Raw genomic sequence first — 20992 nt, 5'->3', positions numbered from 1 at the left:
TTACCACCCCGCTACACCAGCCGCAATCTCAAAAAGTTTGCGCAAAGAGAGGAACAGCCGAAAAGATTACGTCAAAAACTTTTCAGCTCCATGAGCTGGAAACTGCACCCGCAAAGTTTTTGGCAGCTAACCGCAAACTCAAATGCGCCAGAAGAAGAAGATGAAGAAGAAATAAATGTAAACATAACAAATCTCAAAAACAAAATAAACGGACATACGGTGATAAATTTACGTGTTTATTTTGCAGCTACAGTAATTTTTTGTTATTTTATAGCTAGAATATCAATTATAAATTCACTATAGATCAGGGGTCGGCAAAGTTCGGCCCGCCAACTGATTTTATCCGGCCCGTAAGAAAATTTTAGTGCTTCATAAAAAGAATTATTCTAAATTTTTATCGAATTTGCTCATCATATTAGGTTTGTTTTTTCCCAACATTGAAGATTAATTTTGTTCAACGAAGTGTTTCTGTTATACGTTGAAAAGAACATCAAAATACAACGAAAATAATAATAAAAATGTTTAAAAAAGTTAAATGATAAAGTTTTAAATATTTTATCTTACCACTTTTTATGTAACTTGAGAACATCCAAATCTTCCTTCTTCATGCGAAAAAAGATAATTATAGTTTTATTTGCTTACTCTGCTACAATATTGTCCAGCAAACGGTTGCCATCTTCCATTTGGCAGCCATTTTGAAATTAAATTTTGACAATCGTTCGTGGTTATGTTTACCAACAAGAGGATAACGACGCGTTAGCAAGCTGTTGGTTCCAGTTGATACGGTTACCGGAAGACTCTGCCCTCATTAGCCACAACTTTACTGAGGACACAGTGCCATATATATCCACGATATATTGCATAACCATCTAGTAAATGAGGTTGGACGAGATAGGCAAAGCGGTTTGGTCATCCAAAGGCACATATGTTAACACTTTGTTGCTACAATGCTACACGAAACGTGTTTGTTAAAACGACAGTATCTTCTTCATATCGCATTTTTTCACATTGCATGAGTTATTTTTGCAAAAAACATAAACAAAACCCGGAACGGTTGTCAAATTTTCCTTTATTTTTCTAAAAAAATCAAAGCAATTTGTTCGGGATGAACCCACCTGGATAGTAATTACCGCATGCGGTTGCGTTTTTTCCCATGGGAGAGATAGGAGCTGTCATGGGCTGTCACCGCAGACGCAAGACCTTGCGGTTTCTGTACTAAAAAATCAAACGAGTTTGATTCTTGCCGCAGACTCTTGCGTTTTTATATGTCAACAGTAAATATTGTTCCTAGTAGACTTTAATGAGATTGTATGCTCATATAAGTGGTATATTCAAACATTAAAGTATTATTTTTGGAAAAAAGCTGTGCTCGTTTGACAGATCAAAAACGCAACCGCGTGCGGTTGCGGAAAGCTGTGACCACAGGTTTATTCAGTATTTAATCATCGTGGTTGCTTTGCTCGTTGGGGTGTTCTTCGGCTGTCAACTATTTATTGTTTACAAGCAATGCGTGTTTGTCAATTGTTGTTTCATATTTTGTTGATGGTTGTGTTGTGTTCGACGAAATGGAAGTAAAAACAGAAGAATTTAACCACATGTTTGATTCCACGAGATGTCTGTTGTGCCACAAAACTACAACTGAATTATTTGCTGTAACTGATGGGCCAGAAGTGAACTTTGTAGCCATATTGTGTCGTCATTTCTGGTTCTCTTCTGAAAGCATCCGCTATCAATCCGTATGTAAGACGTGTTGGAATTGTGTTGACAAATTCCACCGGTTTTATATGGAAGTGGTACAACTATATACGTCTCTAACGAATATCGAAACACTGAGTGTTGAAAATCATGAATTTATAGAACCGGAAACACGGCTAGAAGAACCCGTAGAAACAGCCGAATGGCCAATAGAAACACGGCAGGTGGATCCACCTGATGATGATTCACATACGAAAATATCAAACATCGAGATGGTTGAAAAAGATCAATTTTTCCTTCAAGGGGAACTAATCATAGAAGAGAAAAAACAATCCTATGATCCACTGCATGTACCTGAAGAAAATAATGGAACAGCGGACGAATCGGACGGTGGAGACAAATCAGACAGCAAGATCTCCATAGAAAATGAAGCTTTTATTGACATCGATATGGGTGATTTCATCATTAGCAATCACACTGAATTGAAATGTCCCAGTTGTGAGATTTTAGCATCTACTTTCACGAACATTAAGAAACACATGCGCTCAATTCACAATGAGGAGGGCTATGTAGTATGTTGTGGCTTGAATTTCAGCAAACGCACACGACTTTTAGAACACGTCGTGCGAACAGCGAATCCCAATGCGTTTAGTTGCAAAGTATGCAATACAGCGTTCTCAGGACATGTTACATTAAATAAACACATGTATAAATTCCACCATCAGCCGGAAGAAGCAGAGGGCAAAGAAGGGCTTCATTGTGATCAATGTGATCTTTCATTCGATAGAAAATCGCAGCTCAATGTACATTTAAATACACACGATTCAAATCAGCAAGTCAACATGTGTCTCTGTCCGGAGTGTCCGAAAAGGTAAGGTTGTTTTGCGTGTTATTATATTGTTGTTATTCCAATTAGCCTTCCATTTTTTAAGTTTCACGACCAAGGCGCGCCTCAAAGACCACGTTCAAAGGATCCATGGCCAAGAAAATATTGTCTGTGACAAGTGTCCCCAGCGTTTTAACACAACAGCACAGTTGCAGGTTCATCAAAAAAGTATACACAACATAGGTGAAATTAAAAAGAAGCAATGTAATGTCTGTAATCGCTGGTAAGGCTTTTTTTGTTATAACCGAATCTGAATGAAATTGTTTTTCATACGTATTTTTTCAATTATTAGGTTAGCGGCTGGTGGATTAAGAAAACACATGTTAATACATCAAACTAGCGACAAACCGAATATTTGTACCATATGCGGAAAAATGTATCCTAATGCCAGTGCACTGTATAGTCATACAATGTTTGTTCATCGGAAGGAAAAGAATTTTCAATGTACCATTTGTAAGAACTCTTTCAAATTAGCAAGAGGATTGGAGGTAAACGTAAAAGAAAATGTTTTTTTCATAATGTGATAACTGATTCAATTATTTTATTATCAGAATCATATGTTAAAATGCCATAGTCCATTGGAACAGTCAACTGTGTTAAAATGTGATCAATGTGATCGTTCTTTCGATGAAAAATCACAGTTCGACGTTCATCTGAAGACACATGATTCGAATCTGCAGTCCGAGAATCTTCCATGCCCAGAGTGTTCGAAAAGGTAAAAGGCCACGTTCGTTAGACCGTGTCGAATGTTATTATATTGTTGGTATTCTAATTAAAATTCAATTTTCAAGTTTCACGACCAAGACGCGTCTCAAAGACCATATCCAAAGAGTCCATGGTCCGGACAACATTGTCTGTGACAAGTGCCCAAAACGTTTCAAAACAATGGCGCAGTTTCAGTATCATCGAAATAGTAGACACAACACAGATGAAGTTAAAAGACAGCAATGCAAAGTCTGTAATCGATGGTAAGAATGTGTCTGGTAATAACCGAGGCCGAGAATTCTATCTTAATACGCATCTTCTCCATCATTAGGTTAAAAGGTGCTGGTGGACTAAGAAAGCATATGCTCATACATCAAACCAGTGGCAAACCAAATATATGTACCATATGTGGCAAAAATGCTCCCAACGCTATGGCTTTGAAAAGTCACACCATTTTTGTTCATCTGAAACAAAGGAGCTTCGAATGTACCATTTGTGGAAAAGCCTTTAAATTGGCAAAACTATTAGAGGTAAGCGTACATTTATATGGTTTCTTGCTACGATGCTGATACATGATTCATTGTCTACTTTGCCAGGAACATATGACGACACATACGGGGAATATTTTGTACACGTGTGCGCACTGTCCAAAAACGTTCAATTCGCATGCAAATATGCTTGCACATAGGAAAAGAGATCATCTAGAAGAATGGAAAAAAATTCGTATGGAAAGGGAGAAGATATACGAGTGTCCATCAAGCTCGGCATAAAATGTTTGTATTTGAGTAATTTGGTTAATGATTACGATCTACGATGAAATAAATATTAAACTTTGATTTGCCTGTAGTCTTTTAAACTACTCGCATGGATTCCAATAGTACCTGTTTTACACTCGTAACCCAGCAGTGTTATTTCAATTGTAGGAGGGCACTGCTTTCTGCATTTGTGGTAATTCCCTCAGTACAGCTGAATGTGATATATCACATATGGATTATGAAACAATTTAATTAGGAGTAATGACAGAGTTGAATATCATTATCAGTCTGGTCATTCACATGTTTGCATTTGCTCAAATTTTAATGTTTTCTGTGCATTAAAACGAAAACGAAACGAGAACAATGTGTGCATTGAATTTTAACACGTTAAGCGCTACGTCGGCCCCGTGGGGCCGACAGTGTTCTTCCCCGTAAGCCGGCGTCGGTCTGCTCGGGCCGACAGAGCCCGTTGGGTAGGCCGGCGTTTCTACGAATCGCTGGCAGAACGGGAAGTAGTACAATTTGCGCGTAGCGCTTAACGTGTTAATTTGTATTTAACGTTTTTAACGCGTTTTTTTAAAGTTTACTGTTCAATATCAACATCGGAATGCAGCCCTGCACGTCAATTTCAGCTGACAGCACGTAAACAATCTGCCAAGATCCACGTATTTATATGCCAGAAATGTTCCTCCGGAAAAATCCATTGCGTGAAACAATCTTTTGTGTGGTGCATTGTGATGCATAATTTCCTACGTACACAATATACTAAACTGTTGTATGTAAATAGTAAGACGATGTGAAACATGCTTTTTGGTAACCTATCGTAGATACATAAATGTATACTATAGTTTTCGTTTGTGAACCACGCTCCTAGAAGCATGTTTTCGGCGGACCGCAAGCTTATCGGTAGACTAGGGCAATTTTGTATTTCAGCGCCAATTCCCGCGGGATTAAGCATGTATCATGTCATCAAGTCAGTAACAGCGCTTCGAGGAGCGAACGCAAGTGATAGTGCTCAAACTGTGGTGCTACGTACGTGAGCCCCTGGTAACGTGGGGCAAAAGATAGGAAAACAATACAATCGTTTGATGTCTGTGAGAACGGACAATACCTCACCTGCCGTAGAACAACGCGATCCGGTGTGTTTAGGGTAGTTTTATGTTTGTGCTTTCCACGAGCAGCACACGATAACGCAATGCGACCACGTAAGACGTTCATGCTGGTTGGTGTACTGGTCGTCTGGGTGCTGATGACTTATCTCGCATTTATGCGCACGGTGCGCGTATCAGATGGAGGTAGGCGTGCTGGTCCCGCCGTAAACAGCCGGTTCGTAATGGAGAAGGTGCAGTACCTGGAGCAGAATCTCAAAAGCTTTTCCGAAAATCGCCAGAATTTATACCGAGATATTATTAAGATTCTACGAAAGGACCCCCCTACTGCAAGCTCCCAGGCACTAAGGTTACCAGTTTCATCGGAGCCATTACCGGTGCGGCAGGAAAGTATTTTGCAAAACGTCGATGATTATGGGGAAAAGAAAATAGTTCCTAAAGATGGCGAAGTTGAAGGGAACGAACTGCTGGATGCAGCGGCTCCACTGGCCCCAATTCCGGAAGCCGAAGACATTCGACCGGAAGCGGAACGTGTACTTAGCAAGTTCCAGCAGCGTTACCTGAACAACGATCCCGCCTTCCCGATCATTCCGGTCGTGGTATTTGCATGCAATCGCATTTCCGTTAACAAATGTTTGGACGATCTCATTCGCTACCGGCCGAGTGCAGAGCAGTTTCCAATCATTGTCTCCCAGGACTGCGACGATGAGCCGACGCGCAACACTATCCTATCCTATCGGGACGAAGTTACACTTATCCGTCAGCCTGATCAATCCGACATTCCCGTTCCACCTAAGGAAAAGAAATACAAAGGATACTACAAAATTGCACGGCACTACGGATGGGCTTTGCGGACCGTGTTTGGTCAAGGGTTTGATTCGGTCATACTGGTGGAGGACGATCTCAGTGTGGCCCCCGACTTTTACGAGTATTTCCTCGGCACGTACCCTATACTGATGCGCGATAAATCGCTTTGGTGTGTCTCGGCTTGGAATGACAACGGGAAGGATGGCCTGATCGATAGCAACGCGCACGATCTGCTGTATCGGTCTGATTTCTTCCCCGGACTTGGATGGATGATGACCAAAGATCTGTGGGCCGAACTTGCCCCCAAGTGGCCTAAGGCGTGAGTGTTCAGTTTAATCGCTGCATAAATGTGAAGATGATTGAAACGCAGGTTTTTATAAACTGCTTGTGTGGTATGTTTTTAGCTTTTGGGACGATTGGATTAGACAACCTGAGCAAAGAAAAGAACGAGCCTGCATACGACCGGAACTGCCACGCACCAGAACATTCGGGAAAGTAGGTGTATCAAAGTGAGTAAAAAAAGCACCTTAATTGTACATAGCACAATCAGTTCATTCGTTTATGGGAAACCCAGCAAATTTTCATTTGCCAGCTGTATTTGCATTCGTAATGACTTAAAGTAGCTCAGATAAGAGCCGTTCATGTAGTTGTTGTTACTCCAGGCAGTGGGTACTTTCGCACGAGATTAAGTTCAAAATCTTGTACTTGTTTTGATAAGCGTCTCGACATGCGTTTAAAAAGCTTACAGTTGCAATCTCAAGACAGTTTTTTGCTTATGCTGTGCTTAAGAAGTTTTGTACAACACATTTTACGAGAAAAACATGTCTTTTCCCTTTTGTACTTTTAAACATGCTATTCAGTCGTTTGTTAATTTTCTTTAACACTGAGCAATGTTTGACAGGGTCTTAGTCCTAGTGAACTTCAAGAGGATGTTAAACATGTTACAGTGAAAGCCATAAGTAATAAAATTATCTTCAAGTTTCATCTGTCATAAAAAACTAAATAATGCATAAATTGTGTTCAATGGATTAATGCATCACTTTAAACATTTTTCGTATGTGTAAAGCATTTTTAATGGATGCTGAGTATCGTTTATCTGTTTCCTATTGAAATATTTAATACATAATCTGGTTTTATAATACTAATAATAATATGATATCTTTTTTCGTCTTTCAGTGGACTGTTTTTTGATAAACATTTAAAGTACATCAAACTAAGTGAAGAGTTCGTCAGCTTCACAAAATCCAACCTGACTTATTTATTAAAGGTACTTTTACTGTATGAGTGGTAGAAGAAAAGATTCGATTTAAAATACTAACTATCACCTTTTCCTACGTCTTCCGGGTGCAGTCTGTGTATGACGATGCGTTTCTGAAAGTAGTGTACCAGAGCCCGATGGTGACGCTAGACGAGCTGAAGCGCGGCCTGGTGATGACCCGGGAACCGATTCGTATCGCGTACCACACCAAAGAGCAGTACAAACGAGCCACCAAAACTCTTGGTTTGATGGACGATTTCAAGGTGTGTTACCGGTTCGGCAAACGTGGTTAAGCTTTATAGTAACTCTCTTCGCTATTTCAATCGTGTCTATGACTTGCAGAGTGGAGTTCCGCGAACGGCCTATCGAGGCATCGTGTCGTTCTTCTACAGCGGCCAGCGGGTATATTTGGCACCGAACGCCAACTGGAAGGGGTACGATCTCACCTGGAGTTAACAGCACGCACCGCTGCCCAGTCTCACGTAGCGACGGAATGCGATCATCGTTCTTTTGAGCAATTTTTTTCGAGGTCATCGTAATTGGTGAATTTTGTGGGACTTTTATCACACACATTAGCGAAACTTGCAGGGCCAGTCGAGCATATAATGTTAGCTTCAATCTTAGTTGTCTTTACGCAGCGGGTTTTTCTTGATCCGGGCGTTTTTGTCTTATTCTGTTTTTATGAGACCGTTTACCTTACATTACAGTTAAGTAAAGTTCCTTTTCCGTATGATCTACAATAGATACCTCCATTTACGTATCGTAAACACACGTCGTTTCCACTATCTGCTTACAAATACCGACACAGTAAATTTTTCATACAAATGCATCGCAGAAAACCGAAGCTGCGAACGTCATTCCTTACTACAATCAAGTGAAACCCCGAATTGCAAGAAATAAGAAAACAATCAAATGGATTAAAATTCAATACAAACAGTTTATGGTTTTGTACAGATAAGTATTTTATTGCCTTGTTTCAATGAAACGACTGCAAACTGTGTGTTTGACCTTCTTACCGGCTAAACTCAGCAGCAGAACCATTTTAAATGGTCAACTATCTGCCTTACATAATACGTTTTTAAGCTTTTTCGTAACGGTATCATTAAAGTTTCTCGTCTAATTTTCTTGTTTGTTTTTGTTTTGTTAATCCACCGTTTTCCGTTTTATTACACCCCTGGCCATCGGCGCATGTCCGACGCACTCGTATCAGCTAGAGTAGATCGTAAGGGGTATAAGCAAGTGCATGACAAGATGCGTTACAGCTAGTCACAAGTGTTCGGTTCATGTCCCATTGCACCCAACTTTATTAAATTGTCGAAATTGAATACCGATGTGAATGGGACGAAATATGTTTTAAGCAATACTAAAGAAACCTATAAGGCTAGAGTATTGACGAAAAGTTTGGAAAAGGAACGAAACATATGTGCAAAATTGAACTTTAGAGAAAATGAAACATTGCACTGCACTCGAAAAATGCATACACAAATAAAACCAATTTAAATGAATTATGAAAACAAACCGAACACTGCAAAAGAAAATTGTCACTTGTCATTAAAAACACTCAAAAACAGCACGTAGTAGGTATAACAATCGATTTTGTAAATATATGAAACGAAAATCCCAACCGTTAGGCAGAGAAAATTTACCAGGGAAATAAAAAATTCAGATAAGATTACATATGTGTCAAACAGAGAAAGAAAGTGCGCATGATTTACCGTGCGCCGAAGATAAATTGCTTGCATGGGAATGCAAATGTCACTTTGAAATAATGAAAAATCACGTGCTACATGGCACCGATGCAATGGCTGAATACTAAACTACACACTTTTTGCTTCGTGCGTATTGAAAAACAGAAATAGGTACACACGGGAAGAACCACCGTCGGCTGGGAGAGATTTTGTAAATAAATCAACTAATGTGTTACAGTAAAAACGTCATCGTAAAGATGCTTTGTTTCCATCGCGAGTATATGATGGTTGCTACGACTGGTGGTGAGTAATGAAGTCACATGAATTTAGAACATTTGATACACTCTATACATTATTTACAGGGATATGATTTTCCACCGCAGGGAAGACACATTTAAGAACTCTATTCACCCTACACCATTTGGGTGTCGTCTTCGATTTCTTCACAGTCAATATCACTGGACGAATCACTGTCTTCAGTACGCGGTAAGTCATTCTTATCGCAACATTGGTTGTTGTTGTTGATCGAGTCTATACAACGCTTTCCGGTCGATCGAGGGCCAGATTCGGTAGAAGAATCACCACCGACCCCAGCTAGACCGTCTATCATGTCACTCGGATTGCCAAAGGCACGCTCGAGATCAGCAATTCCGGAACCGTTACCATCCGCCGTTAGGAGTCCTCCGTTGATGAGTTCTGTTGGGTTAAACTTTGGTCCTGCCGGAAGACTTGTGGGCCCGTAGTAACCTCCATCGATAAACGTATCGCTGGTGGGTGCGGATAACAGTGGTCGTAAACCGAGTGCTGTCGGCATCCGCGCCGGTGGTGACGAAGGCGACAGTTTATGAAGGAACCCTGGGTGGCGCGGAGCCGATAGCGTGTGCATATAGCCAGCCGGGGCCATTGTTGAGCGGGTTGGGAAGTTACTTCCGGGTACGGAACCTGGATATGACCGTAGTGCGGCAGACTGTTGCTGCCCGATGGTGAGCTGTTGGTGTCCTGAAAGCCCACCGGGTGCTGGAGGTGGTCCATTGAGCAGAAGCGATTGGACTGGTGTTGGACCGTTTGGTGTCTGGCTGAATAGCCAGAGTCGGTCACCTACCACCATTGGCCGGGCGAAGCTGCCGATCCCGAGCTGAGAGTAGTAGTGCGAGGCAAGAGACTCCACGTCCGCCGTGTATTTACGCTTCCATTTGGTGCGTCGGTTCTGGAACCAGATTTTTATCTGCGTCTCGGTCAAGTGCAGCTGTTTGGCCAAGGCGGTTCGCTTCGCAACGGAGAGATACTTCCCGCGTTCAAACTCCGTTTCTAACGCTTTAATTTGGGCCGCTGAGAACGCAGTTCGAGGTCGTTTCTTCCGATCGTCGTTTGTAGTAAGTCCTGCAAAAGGTGTAAAAGAAATACCAATTAGAAAAATGTTGTCGGTAGCTTGACTTTTTTATGGACAGTATTCTTAGTCCATGACAAGAAATTTGTAAGAATTGATCGCTTACTTTACGTACTAAACAAAGTTTTGGGGTTCGTTGAAGGCAAATTTGGTTTAGACAATTTTGGTCATTCAACTTGCGTTGTAGAACAGCAACTATTTTCCACTTCCATCTACACCCGCGTAACCTAGTTCGGTAGGAACTTAAATTCTCTTTGAAACTAAACTATTTTTAGTACAATGATCCTCCTTGGCATGTCCCAGTACCGGACGAAAGTCGGATTTTCTCACATCCTTTTCTGCTCGCGATGCAGTTGAGAAGCAAACTGTTGAGCGACATTCGGTGACAATTAAGTGGCGTATTTGGAGGCAATTAGAAAACGATTAAACGCCGCTTTGTGTGCGGATGATTGATGAGCGGTGTGACAAGTTACTTGTGTGACGGGGTGTGGTGGAAGGCTAGGATGGGATACAGCATTGAAAAAAGGTAGAAAAAGTGGAAGTTAGTGTCGTCAAACGTTCGAAGGCTAGCCGGATGAAAGGGGCGTTAAAAAGTGTTGATATAAATAAGAACACCATTTGCCGGTGTCTTTTGCCCCCTTCGGTAATATTTTCTGGCAATGGTCTCTGAACAGCAAGGATGGATTAAGTTAGGGTGAAGCAGGGTGTTTCCAATTTGTGTGACTTAATTATCTACTATATTTGGTACGATCTCCCAGGGATTACAATCATTGTACGGTGGGTGAACGTAGGAGAGGTTTCAAATAACCGATAACCAACAAATAATCGAATGTTTTATTATTTACCATTTATAATAATTATTTTTTTACCATCACCACTATACAAAAACCACATAAGAGATGGAAACGCCGATATCGCATGGACAGCTAAAGAAATGCTACTCTATGTAACATTGCCAAATCTTTGGCAACATCGAAATATAGGTCCAGAACGTGAAAATTAACTCCGGACAGCCTGATTCAATTAATTGCGACAGTACAAACATTTTCTATACGAAGAAATGTTGTGTGAAGAGGAGTAGAACTCAGAGGTACAGATTTACTTGATCTAATTGGTTACAATCGTTCATAGACTGGGTCTAAATATCTATTCTTTGTAATCCAATGGCTCCAGCGTACCAAAAAATGGAGCATTACTTAGAATCTTTAGCATTGTTCGAGGTCGTTCCAAGCGGATTCTTATCTCAAATTTGACTTTCACATTAAGAGCAGTGAGAGTTGTTTGATGTATTTGAATCGGTCACTTAAATATCTATGGTTATAACTTAAACAATCATCTTTCTCTTTTGTTACTGCTCTGTAGCAGTTATCAGAAAAGTAAGAAAAAAGGGTGCAGTATTGGTATTTTGACCAGTATGTTCTAATTTCATGCAAAAGAAGTTTTAGATGAGTTTTTAACCCTCAGTAATGTATATCATCGTGAATTTGAGCATTATAAACATATTATTGTGAAAAAACAGAATTGTTTTCTCTTTTCATGTGTGCATTGTGGAAAATACTGTATTTTCGCGTGTTACATATTATTAGTTTTGTTAAATATCCTTCATATAATTTTTCATCCGTAATGATGGAAAAACTTCTTTTTTTAATCATTATTATTTTTGTATGTAAACCATTGATCCTTGGACTAAATTTAATTAGTTTGAAGAAAGATACAAAATTCAGATCATTGCTAGCTGCACGGTCGATATGGCAGTCACTATAATAGAAATAATATAGCAAATTTTGAATTTTCAAAATTGGCTATAACTTAACTATATATAACTTTATAGGCAGTAATTGAAGTTGGAAAAGGAAGTGTTACATACGCGAAATTGTGGTAAGGTAACATCCCAATATTATTTATTTGTATTGTTTAAAAGGGTTACTGAGTATCATAAACTTTTTGCTTATTTTGTTTGCATGTCAAAATAAATCATTGACAATTTAGTATAATAACTGTTTCTTATTGAATTGCTCAAAATTGCGCTGAACTACAAAATTGGGAAAGTCTTTCTGAATTGCGATAAAACCTTTAAACCTTAACTCACCTCCGGTACTGCCTTCAGAGGCCACCTCCGAACAATTATCCATCATATCCTCATTACAGATCGACTCTGGTGAAGAACTTTCCATTCGATCAACCGAATCTCGATCGACAAATGTATTTACTCCCTTTTCCACACTTTGCTCGAAGTACCCCGGAGCTGCTGTCATAGGAGCAGGTACTACATCGGTTTGATAAACCATCTTTTGGTAATTGCTGGTACCATGGCTAGAGGGTGTGAAAGACTCCTGAGGGTGTATGTTGGATGTTCCGTAGAAGGAGGACGTATTCGCGCGATCCGGCTTCGATAAAAGGTGTTCGATGGAAAAACTGTTTTTAATACGAGTGCCAGAACATGTGGCATGGATCATGCCAGTGCTACTGGAAACCATCGTCGATGTTGTTGTGGCCATTGTAGTGGATGTTGTGCTCGATACTGAAGGATTGTGGTTGCCGGAGAGAGGTTCGTTCATAGTATCACGCAATTACCGGGAAATCAAAGTAGACGAACAGTTTGGAACTTGACTATTTGGTCACTAGATGCTGAGTGATAGTTTACAAGAGACACTTGTCTTTTTCAACGATTTGTAACAATCTTTCACGAGTTGTTTACACTTTCACTTTTACGCTTGGCTCATAAAATTAGTTGTCTACAACTTTTCTTCACTTCGTTCATCACTGAGGTAAAACCCAACACTTAAATTGAATGCTACAATCGTTTGAGTTCACATTTCCTTAAACCATCTGCACCGGTGGGTTTTCCACGATCGACTGACGCTCGGAAAAGCGGCACATTTTAATTTTTCCTCCACGATCGACGTCGGCCGATGGTGTGGTGAACTACCGGGCGTAGTCTCTGAATGTATCCTTATTAACCCTTGGCGCAGACAGCGTTGTGACGCCTTCGCGTGATCTGCATACCAGATCATCTTCAGATTTTCAAGAAAAACCCAAAAAGGGGGCGTGGCCCAAGACGATCGAGATGATCGCGCTCGCTTCCCAAGCAAACCAAGCGAACAACGACCGAGCGTCGGAGGAACAAGCAGTAGCAATAAATCATCCGCTAATTACCAGCTTCGTTCTCGGAGTTTGGAGGAATTTCCCGGGGCCTGACGGGTCGGGGTTTCCTCGCCCGTTGCCGCTTTACCCTTGTGCTAGACGATCGAAGACAGCCGATTTCAATGGAGCGTGTCGCAAAGTGCCGAACGGTTTCGTCGCTCCCGGCTGCCGATGAAGGAACTTGAGGAAAAGTGTCCTGTCCTGTCCTAGATGTGTCGTCCTGCTCCTTCCCTTCTGTCATTGCTATTTGTCCGTCTTCTTTCCTCTTGTGATGTCGTTGGGAGCCTGAGTGGAAAATTATCAACGCATCATTTCATCGTTAGTATCTCATCTGTTCGGTTTTATAGCGGCGATATTTATTTCGCTATCGAAATTAGGTGGGAAGAGAAATGGAAATAAATTGGTAAAATCTGTTTATTGAGTCATCTGAGAGACGTTCCGCAGATGAATCAAGCTGATGAAGGAGTATGGGGAAGAAGGGTGTGGATGTACGGGATTGAACTTGTCGCACGTATACGTTTGTGGTTTTAATCGAAAAGCTAGTCGTCTGGTAGTTGCTAATTAAGCGATAATTATTTATTTTTTCGTGTCAGTCGGATTGAACTTTTAACTAGGCGTTGAAATTTTTTTTGTTACAATGCATTCACGCTATTCATTTTTAAAAGCACACAAATGACCCACACAACACGAAGTCGTATTAAGTTGAAGAAATTGAATCACATATTAGCATTTTTCGAATCGGAATCGCAGTAAGCATAGACAATGTACGAGCAATGTATATTCTTTGTTCCATATGATGCCGATTAAGAATGTAATACGATTTTCTTTATGCATACGTATAGATAAACGAGCAATGTCCGGCTGATGTATATCGTAAGTCGTATATGATGCCGACTTAGAAAATATACGACTAAACATATACATTTTGAACAATGTACGGTTAGCGCCTCCACTTTTGTACGTATAGGCATTATTTTAGCATCATTTACGATTCAATCATATTGCATAGAAGTACGATTATTTCAAATTGATATTCGATTTACATGCATATGTGTTGTGTGGGGAACTAATACAAGTAGAATATTTAGACAATAGTTCTCTTATTAGAAACTTTTATAGCCCAACAATTGATTATACTAAAAAAAGCATATCTTAAATTACTTGAAATTTTTGTTTTGCGTTAATTATAAAGTTTATAAATATACATTAACTTATCAAAGTTTAAAATTGGGATTTTTTTGCTTTATTTAGTTTTCCCTGGATTGCGCGTTCGTTTGTTGTAGGAAATACAATTCTGTTACTTTCCACCATCAAATTAGAATGCACGAAAAGTGTGCGGATACTGAGACAAAAATCTTGCCGCTCGAGCATTCCTTCAAATTAGCCAAAGTCGCAGACGGGTTCAGGAAGGTGCATGAATTTGTCGTCTGCCGAACGCATGAAATGTTATCCCGTACGTGACGGGAAACCGAAGAAAGACAAATGATTTAAACTATCTGACAATACCTTAAAAAAAACAATGAAAGCGGAAAACATCAGAAAACCCCTTTTACTACGTAAAAAAAACCTACGATCACACTCCATCGTCAATGGGTTTTCATTGCTAGGCTGTAGATTTTTGTGTTTTCCACTTCCTGTCTGTGGATGCCGGGAGTTGAATTTCCTTCGGGGTTCGCAACTCGACGTGCGATGGGGCGACTGCAAGCGAGAAGATAAATTAACCGCAAGATTTATTTTTAATTCCAAACAAAGTTCTACCGATCTTTGCCTTTCGCGAACGGGACCCCAGCTCGTGTTGGCTTCCAAAAGGTATGTATCTGTATTTTGAGCTATGTTGCAACCGCAACCGGGACGTCTGGAGTAGAGTAGAAGCGTTTTTCGTTCACTTTTCCTCCGAATGCCTGACGGGAGGAACGCTGCACTGTGCATTAATCAACGCCGGAAAGCATCAACCACGACCGGGAGGCGTTAATTGTTCGGTAATTGGAGCATAATTGATTGCATTCGTCGACTTTTGGCTAAGTGGCTTATTTCGGGAGCCGATACACCGTACGGGGCCGAAAAACAAGAAAACTCGTGGACAAGTGGATATTCGAGGAAGGACGAATGGGTTGAAGGTTTGTCAATGATCGTATGAATGAGTTATTTAGCCGGGACACAGTTTGTTTTGGGGGTCCGCGACAGCCGAGCGGTAGCGCCGGTTAGAAAATCGGCCCATGAGCGCCGGGGCTCACCACCTCGACAGCGTGGGTTCGAATCCCAACCGAGACCGGACCCTCCCCTGTACGAGAGGACGAGAGGTTCTGGTATTTTCTGCAAGCAATATGTTTTCGATTGACCTATGTTTCATCAGTCATTATTCACCAATATTATAAAATAAGCTATAGCTCATAGGTTTTCTAGGATGTGGCTTGGATTTCGAAAATCTAAAATTCCTTCAATTACAATTGGAGAAAAATAAAAAAAAAGCACAACCTCGATCGTGAAATTAAGGTTCAACAGAGTGATGTCATCTCGTGCAACCGCAGACATGAAGCATTACTTCCGACACGTTCGGAACCGATGACAAATGTGGCCCCTTGATGTTTGGGACTAATGGAAATATTTGTAGTTCATCAAGATTCCCTGCCGCCCTGTCGAGGGTAGCACAGTCTCTCATGCTCCTATCGGCTGCGGATGGTTTGCTGCCATCGGTGGCTGTTTTTTTGCCATTATGAATGTTTAAAAATGCGCGCTTCATTGCAAACGAATCACCGGAAAGTGGCACATTCGGGTCTGTGCGATGTGTCCCACACTCAATGATTTGTTGAGTAGGTAATTAACGAAAACCCAAACGAACCCGCGGTGACACCGCGTGCACATTCCCATCGTCGGGCATCTGTTTAGGAAAGGAACCTTAACATGCCTGGGAGTCTCGCTTCGAAGGTTCGGCTCCAAAGGGCCAAATTTTTGAGGTCCCCCTCGAGAGTAACCCAGGAGTCGCGGAGTACAACCAAGACAAAACGGCATCGGAATGTGTGAAATGTTTGGTTCATTGAAATTTTCTAAAACTTAATCTGGCGCCTGACGGTCGTGGTTTAGTGGCTCCAGCGAGCCCAATTTGAGTATGAAGGGTTTCTTAACGATCATATGGAGGCATATTTGAAGTTATTTTTTACTACGCTTCGTGAACAGATGATGGCTTGCTTGCGTTTGTTTAACAAGAGATGATGAGCAAACGACTGATGGAGTAATTTCCGTTGAAAAATATGTTTGCGATAGGTCAAAAAATATTTTTTCTGTTATTCTATTTATCCTTATACTTTTTAAGTGCTTTGATTTAGACCAAATAATTTTATTAAAAACTGTTTAAAAATTATGAAATCAACAGCTTTCGCGAGCCAAACCAAAGGCCTATGATACATGTTTGTAATTACTGCATACGTTGCTACTATTCGGCAAAACAACAATTTTAAAGTAATGCAAGCTTGCTTATACAAATATTAACCGTGGTAGTCAACGTGTTAAATGTTATAAAATCGCAACTGAATGTTTGTTGTTTGTCATAACAAAAAACTAAAGTTGTTTCGATCTCGACGTTAAAAACTATTCGTTGACTCGGTCATTATTAAAAAACAAACCACACATTTAACACATCTCATGATCGTACACGTCACATAAATGTCAAAATATAAACAAACTTGCCAGCATCAACGGACTAATGTTGGTCTCTGTTTGCCCTCCGTATCGATGGTGCAGTCTCCGGAACCGTAGTCATTTTTCACTTCCAAAGACAGCACCAAGCGTCCCCTCGGCTTCGTTGGCAGTCGCTGTGTAATTGGAGAACATGAGCGCTTACAGGAGAAAGCATGTTCTGTGGCACTGTGACCGAGCGCCTCTTATTATGATGCGTGCCGCTAGGAAAACACAGTCAGTAGTTTCCTATTACACCAGGATACAGTGGTTGCCGTGCATGTAGATATTTAAATTCGTTTTGCTTTTAAAACGAGTTAAGAAATTTAATAAACTCATAAAAAGTGTGAGTGATTCCTGCCGTTACTCGAAAGTAGGCATGTTTGTCATTAGTGTATTTTAGAATGTTGATTTAAATTAGCAGATCAGAGTAACAATTTGACCACCACTGTGGGAAATCCGCAGCATACGATCGCTGGTACAACGGATTTTGTTTGGCGCTATGTCCAGGATCACGGTCAATTGATTTATGATTATCGTAAATCTTAGTAGTTTGTTTCTGCCTGGGTGATCTGTGTGTTGCGAGATCGGGTGAGTTTGAACGATCGGTCGGAACTGGCATCAGGGTCTCGTGAAGGATGTAGGGTCACATCATTTTAAGAACCTGTTGACTGGTTGAGTAATGACGATAGTTTGATAGAGAACGTTACTATTTATGCTATGTTTGTTCCGGCAGTTTTCCGACAGTTCTTCTGTTTGAAATTCTGTTTTAAAATTTTACTCATGTAGTTCACCAGTTTTAATTTATTTCTTGCATTTTGAAGCAACTAATTGAACTGTTTATGCATTGCGATATCTGCCGATTTCGTAGGAGAAATCTGGAAGGAATTAAATCAAGCCAAAGGACATCCTTACCGTCGGGAAACTCCTTACCAAAGGAAATGCCTTACCAATTAGGCCCCATGGCTAGCAACAAAACTCAACCAGTTCACAAGACTGACACTAATCGATCTGATTTATTGGAGTGTTCGTGGAAAACGGAGCGACTTCGTGCATGGCCGGTTTTCCCTTCGACTAGGCGTGAAAGCAATCACAAAACAATCCTTCGCCATGTCGACTCAAAATTGGTGTGCCACGCCTCCGCCAGAATACGGTGTTCCAGCTGGACCATAATTAGGTCGAAAGCAAAGCACCATCCCTTCGTTACATTCGTCTTCCGTAGAAAGGGGTCTGTTTTGACATGGACTCGTATGTCATCGTTTCGTAAGTGGTGAACAATTACTAGCCAATATTTATATTCTGGTGAGCAAAGTAAATCCTTTGCACACTGGTTGTTGTCTTTCAATGAGAAACATGTGTACACAAGGAATTCGTTTGGTCAGGAAAACCAACACGAAACAAAATCAGGTGCTTGAGCAACATTCTATGCATTTGGTATATTTTCATTCATTGAATTCTCTGAAAATGTCTTTTAATGTTATCACCAGCATTGGAAGCTCGTGGCAGATGAAGAAATATTATTTTGGAATAAATCATTATATTTAATGAAAATCTACACCTACATACGTTGTGCCTAAAAGTGCATTTTACAAATAAATTAGTTACAGACAATTATGTCAGCTCAGCAATTCGACATTGATGTTTAACAGAGAAAATGAAGTAAAAAAATGCTAAGGGATTGGTCCTACAGCATTTTGTGGAATACGATGTACTATGCAAATATTTTCAAATAATTTGCATACCGAGTAGCTCTACTTGAACTATCTCAATAAGTTATTCGATAAATTCTTTATTTACATTTTTCGAAGGATAAATTAAATGTCTCAATCTGGGGCGACATACCTACTACCACCAATGTTGAAGAAATTACCTCAAAGTGTTCTACTCGATAATTAGGTATTAAAACTTGATCCTTCCTTTCAATATAAAACCTCTATAAGTCTCGCATGTGACTTTTTGTTTTGTATATTGTGTTTCGTCTTAAAAGATTCCCAAAAGAGTGCAACATTCAAGAAGTTACAGATATTTTAGTTCCATGTCTCGGGTAATTTTGCCCCACAATTATTAATGAGGGAATTTTTGAGACAATGTAGGATGTTTTTTGTTGCATAGATTTTGTGGTAAGATTTTGTTTTACGCAAAAATTGTGCATATCACCTTCACTTCCCCTAACTGGATTTAACTAACATACAAATCTCAACACGTGACACAAAGTTTGACCCAACCTCGAGTTTGATCTTTTGCTATCCCTTTTGTTTTGATAAACGCATACATGCTCTTCTTCTTCTTCTTCTTCTTCTTCTTCTTCTCGTTCTTCTTCTTCTTCTGATTTATCTGATAAAAACTATTCTTTGATACAAATTTTGTAATATTTTGCTATTTTGTATGCTTGTATATTGTTTTGAATAAAAAAATCCTTGTATCCCTTCTTTCCAGAACCCTGGGTTAAAGATGCTACATTACGTCACATTGGGATCTCGTTTCCAATTATATAATTACAAGCAACGTTCAACACCTACTTAGGTTCTAATTAGGATGCATTTCTTCGAAATCCAACGCGCCTCGCGTGCGTAATTATGAGACCATGGAGACATCGAAGGTATGCACCTTTCCTGCAGACGTGTGCGGGTTTCGTAATATGAAGTAAACATAATTCACGTTGTCCTGGTTGAGTTAGGGGTCAAAAATCCAATGCAGATGGATCAAGGGACGGAACGCCTATGCGTATTTTCCTAATAGGAAAATTTACACTTTTTCCCGCGTCGCTTTCCTCGGGCCGGATTTGGTTGATTTCATTTTGTTCTAATAATTTATCCGTCCCTCGTATTCGGCCTGCTTTCCAACTCCGAAACGAGCAACCATATCATATTCTGGTGCGTGTTCGAATCAGGCTCTCCTCACAGTGTTCCGGTTAACATGTGGTACCGGATCGTGGGTCGGTTGATGTTTTGCCTTTTTTACTGGAGAATAATTAATGAATAATAATTTCACCAAGACAGAGTTGCTCGGATGACAAGAAAGATTGTATGAGAGAAGTGTTTGAAAAAGGAGAAAATTGAGTAACACTTTCGCTACGCGTGCTTTAAAAAGCATGATTAGCTCGGCATGAGGGAGGAGTTTTGATTAATTAAAATATTTTTCATGTGGTTATGTCTTTTGCTAAGTGGTGGAAAAAGTATTGGTATAGTTTAAAAAATGCTCCCCTGGATAATACCCTGGATGATTAAAATGCTTGTAACAATTCATATGGAAGTTAATAATTATTTTTTTTATATTTTTAATGTGAAATGTTCACAGTATGACAGTTAACAATATTGCTACCATTCCAGATTGCTAAATAATGTTTACTATAACATTTGAGAACTTAGTCAATTATTCATTTAGAATGCGCTCATTATAGGCTACTTTAATAAACTCATAAGTTATTATTTTGATCCTTTAATCGTGATTAAATATTTTCTCATTATTAAAGGCAGCGAGTAACTCTGTTGTTCTGTACTGTCATATTATTTACACTCTAAACACACCACATCCTGTCATTAAATTGTCACGTGTTGGATCTACAACAAAACTAGCAACCAAAACAGCAGGTTTTTCAACTCTCTCCCCGTTTCCTGTGTACTAATTTGGTTGTGCAATAATGTATTTACCACGGTAGGCATATTAAAGCAATTATGAAAATATTTTAACGAAATCATTTCCTTCGTCACTCGACGGCGAGTTGCAAGTGTTGTCATTCTCCTCACTCCAATTGGAACCAGCATGTTTGATTAACTGGGTGACAATTTATGCTCCCTTTTGGTGCATGAGCGAGCAGAATCCCCACAACGACGTCTATTTGCGTAGAGGGGATGCTCGGAAATGCGCATCATCAGCATAAATCATC

General features: G+C 40.1%; 3 protein-coding genes across 3 annotated transcripts; 2 read left to right on the top strand and 1 right to left on the bottom strand.

Moving 5' to 3' along the window:
• Positions 1–1567: 1567 nt before the first annotated feature.
• Positions 1568–4145, top strand: LOC131265560 (oocyte zinc finger protein XlCOF6-like). The gene is made up of 7 exons (XM_058267846.1): positions 1568–2566; positions 2628–2804; positions 2874–3069; positions 3133–3296; positions 3373–3549; positions 3618–3816; positions 3883–4145. The coding sequence occupies exons 1-7, from the start codon at positions 1596–1598 to the stop codon at positions 4054–4056; spliced, it is 2058 nt and encodes a 685-aa protein (XP_058123829.1). The 5' UTR covers positions 1568–1595; the 3' UTR covers positions 4057–4145.
• A 608-nt stretch (positions 4146–4753) lies between these two features.
• Positions 4754–7982, top strand: LOC131265567 (alpha-1,3-mannosyl-glycoprotein 2-beta-N-acetylglucosaminyltransferase). The gene is made up of 5 exons (XM_058267854.1): positions 4754–6276; positions 6362–6466; positions 7134–7224; positions 7308–7478; positions 7558–7982. The coding sequence occupies exons 1-5, from the start codon at positions 5237–5239 to the stop codon at positions 7669–7671; spliced, it is 1521 nt and encodes a 506-aa protein (XP_058123837.1). The 5' UTR covers positions 4754–5236; the 3' UTR covers positions 7672–7982.
• Positions 7983–9315: 1333 nt separating this feature from the next.
• LOC131264639 (paired box protein Pax-6) lies at positions 9316–12788 on the bottom strand. The gene is made up of 2 exons (XM_058266908.1): positions 12362–12788; positions 9316–10283 (listed from the first exon to the last, which is right to left on the bottom strand). The coding sequence occupies exons 1-2, from the start codon at positions 12786–12788 to the stop codon at positions 9316–9318; spliced, it is 1395 nt and encodes a 464-aa protein (XP_058122891.1).
• Between the last annotated feature and the right edge of the window lie 8204 nt (positions 12789–20992).

The sequence above is a fragment of the Anopheles coustani genome, chromosome 2, assembly GCF_943734705.1.
Source record: "Anopheles coustani chromosome 2, idAnoCousDA_361_x.2, whole genome shotgun sequence".
Classification (NCBI taxonomy): Eukaryota; Metazoa; Arthropoda; class Insecta; order Diptera; family Culicidae; genus Anopheles; species Anopheles coustani.
Note: the sequence above shows the minus strand (reverse complement) of the source record. Positions and strands in the feature narration are given on the sequence as shown.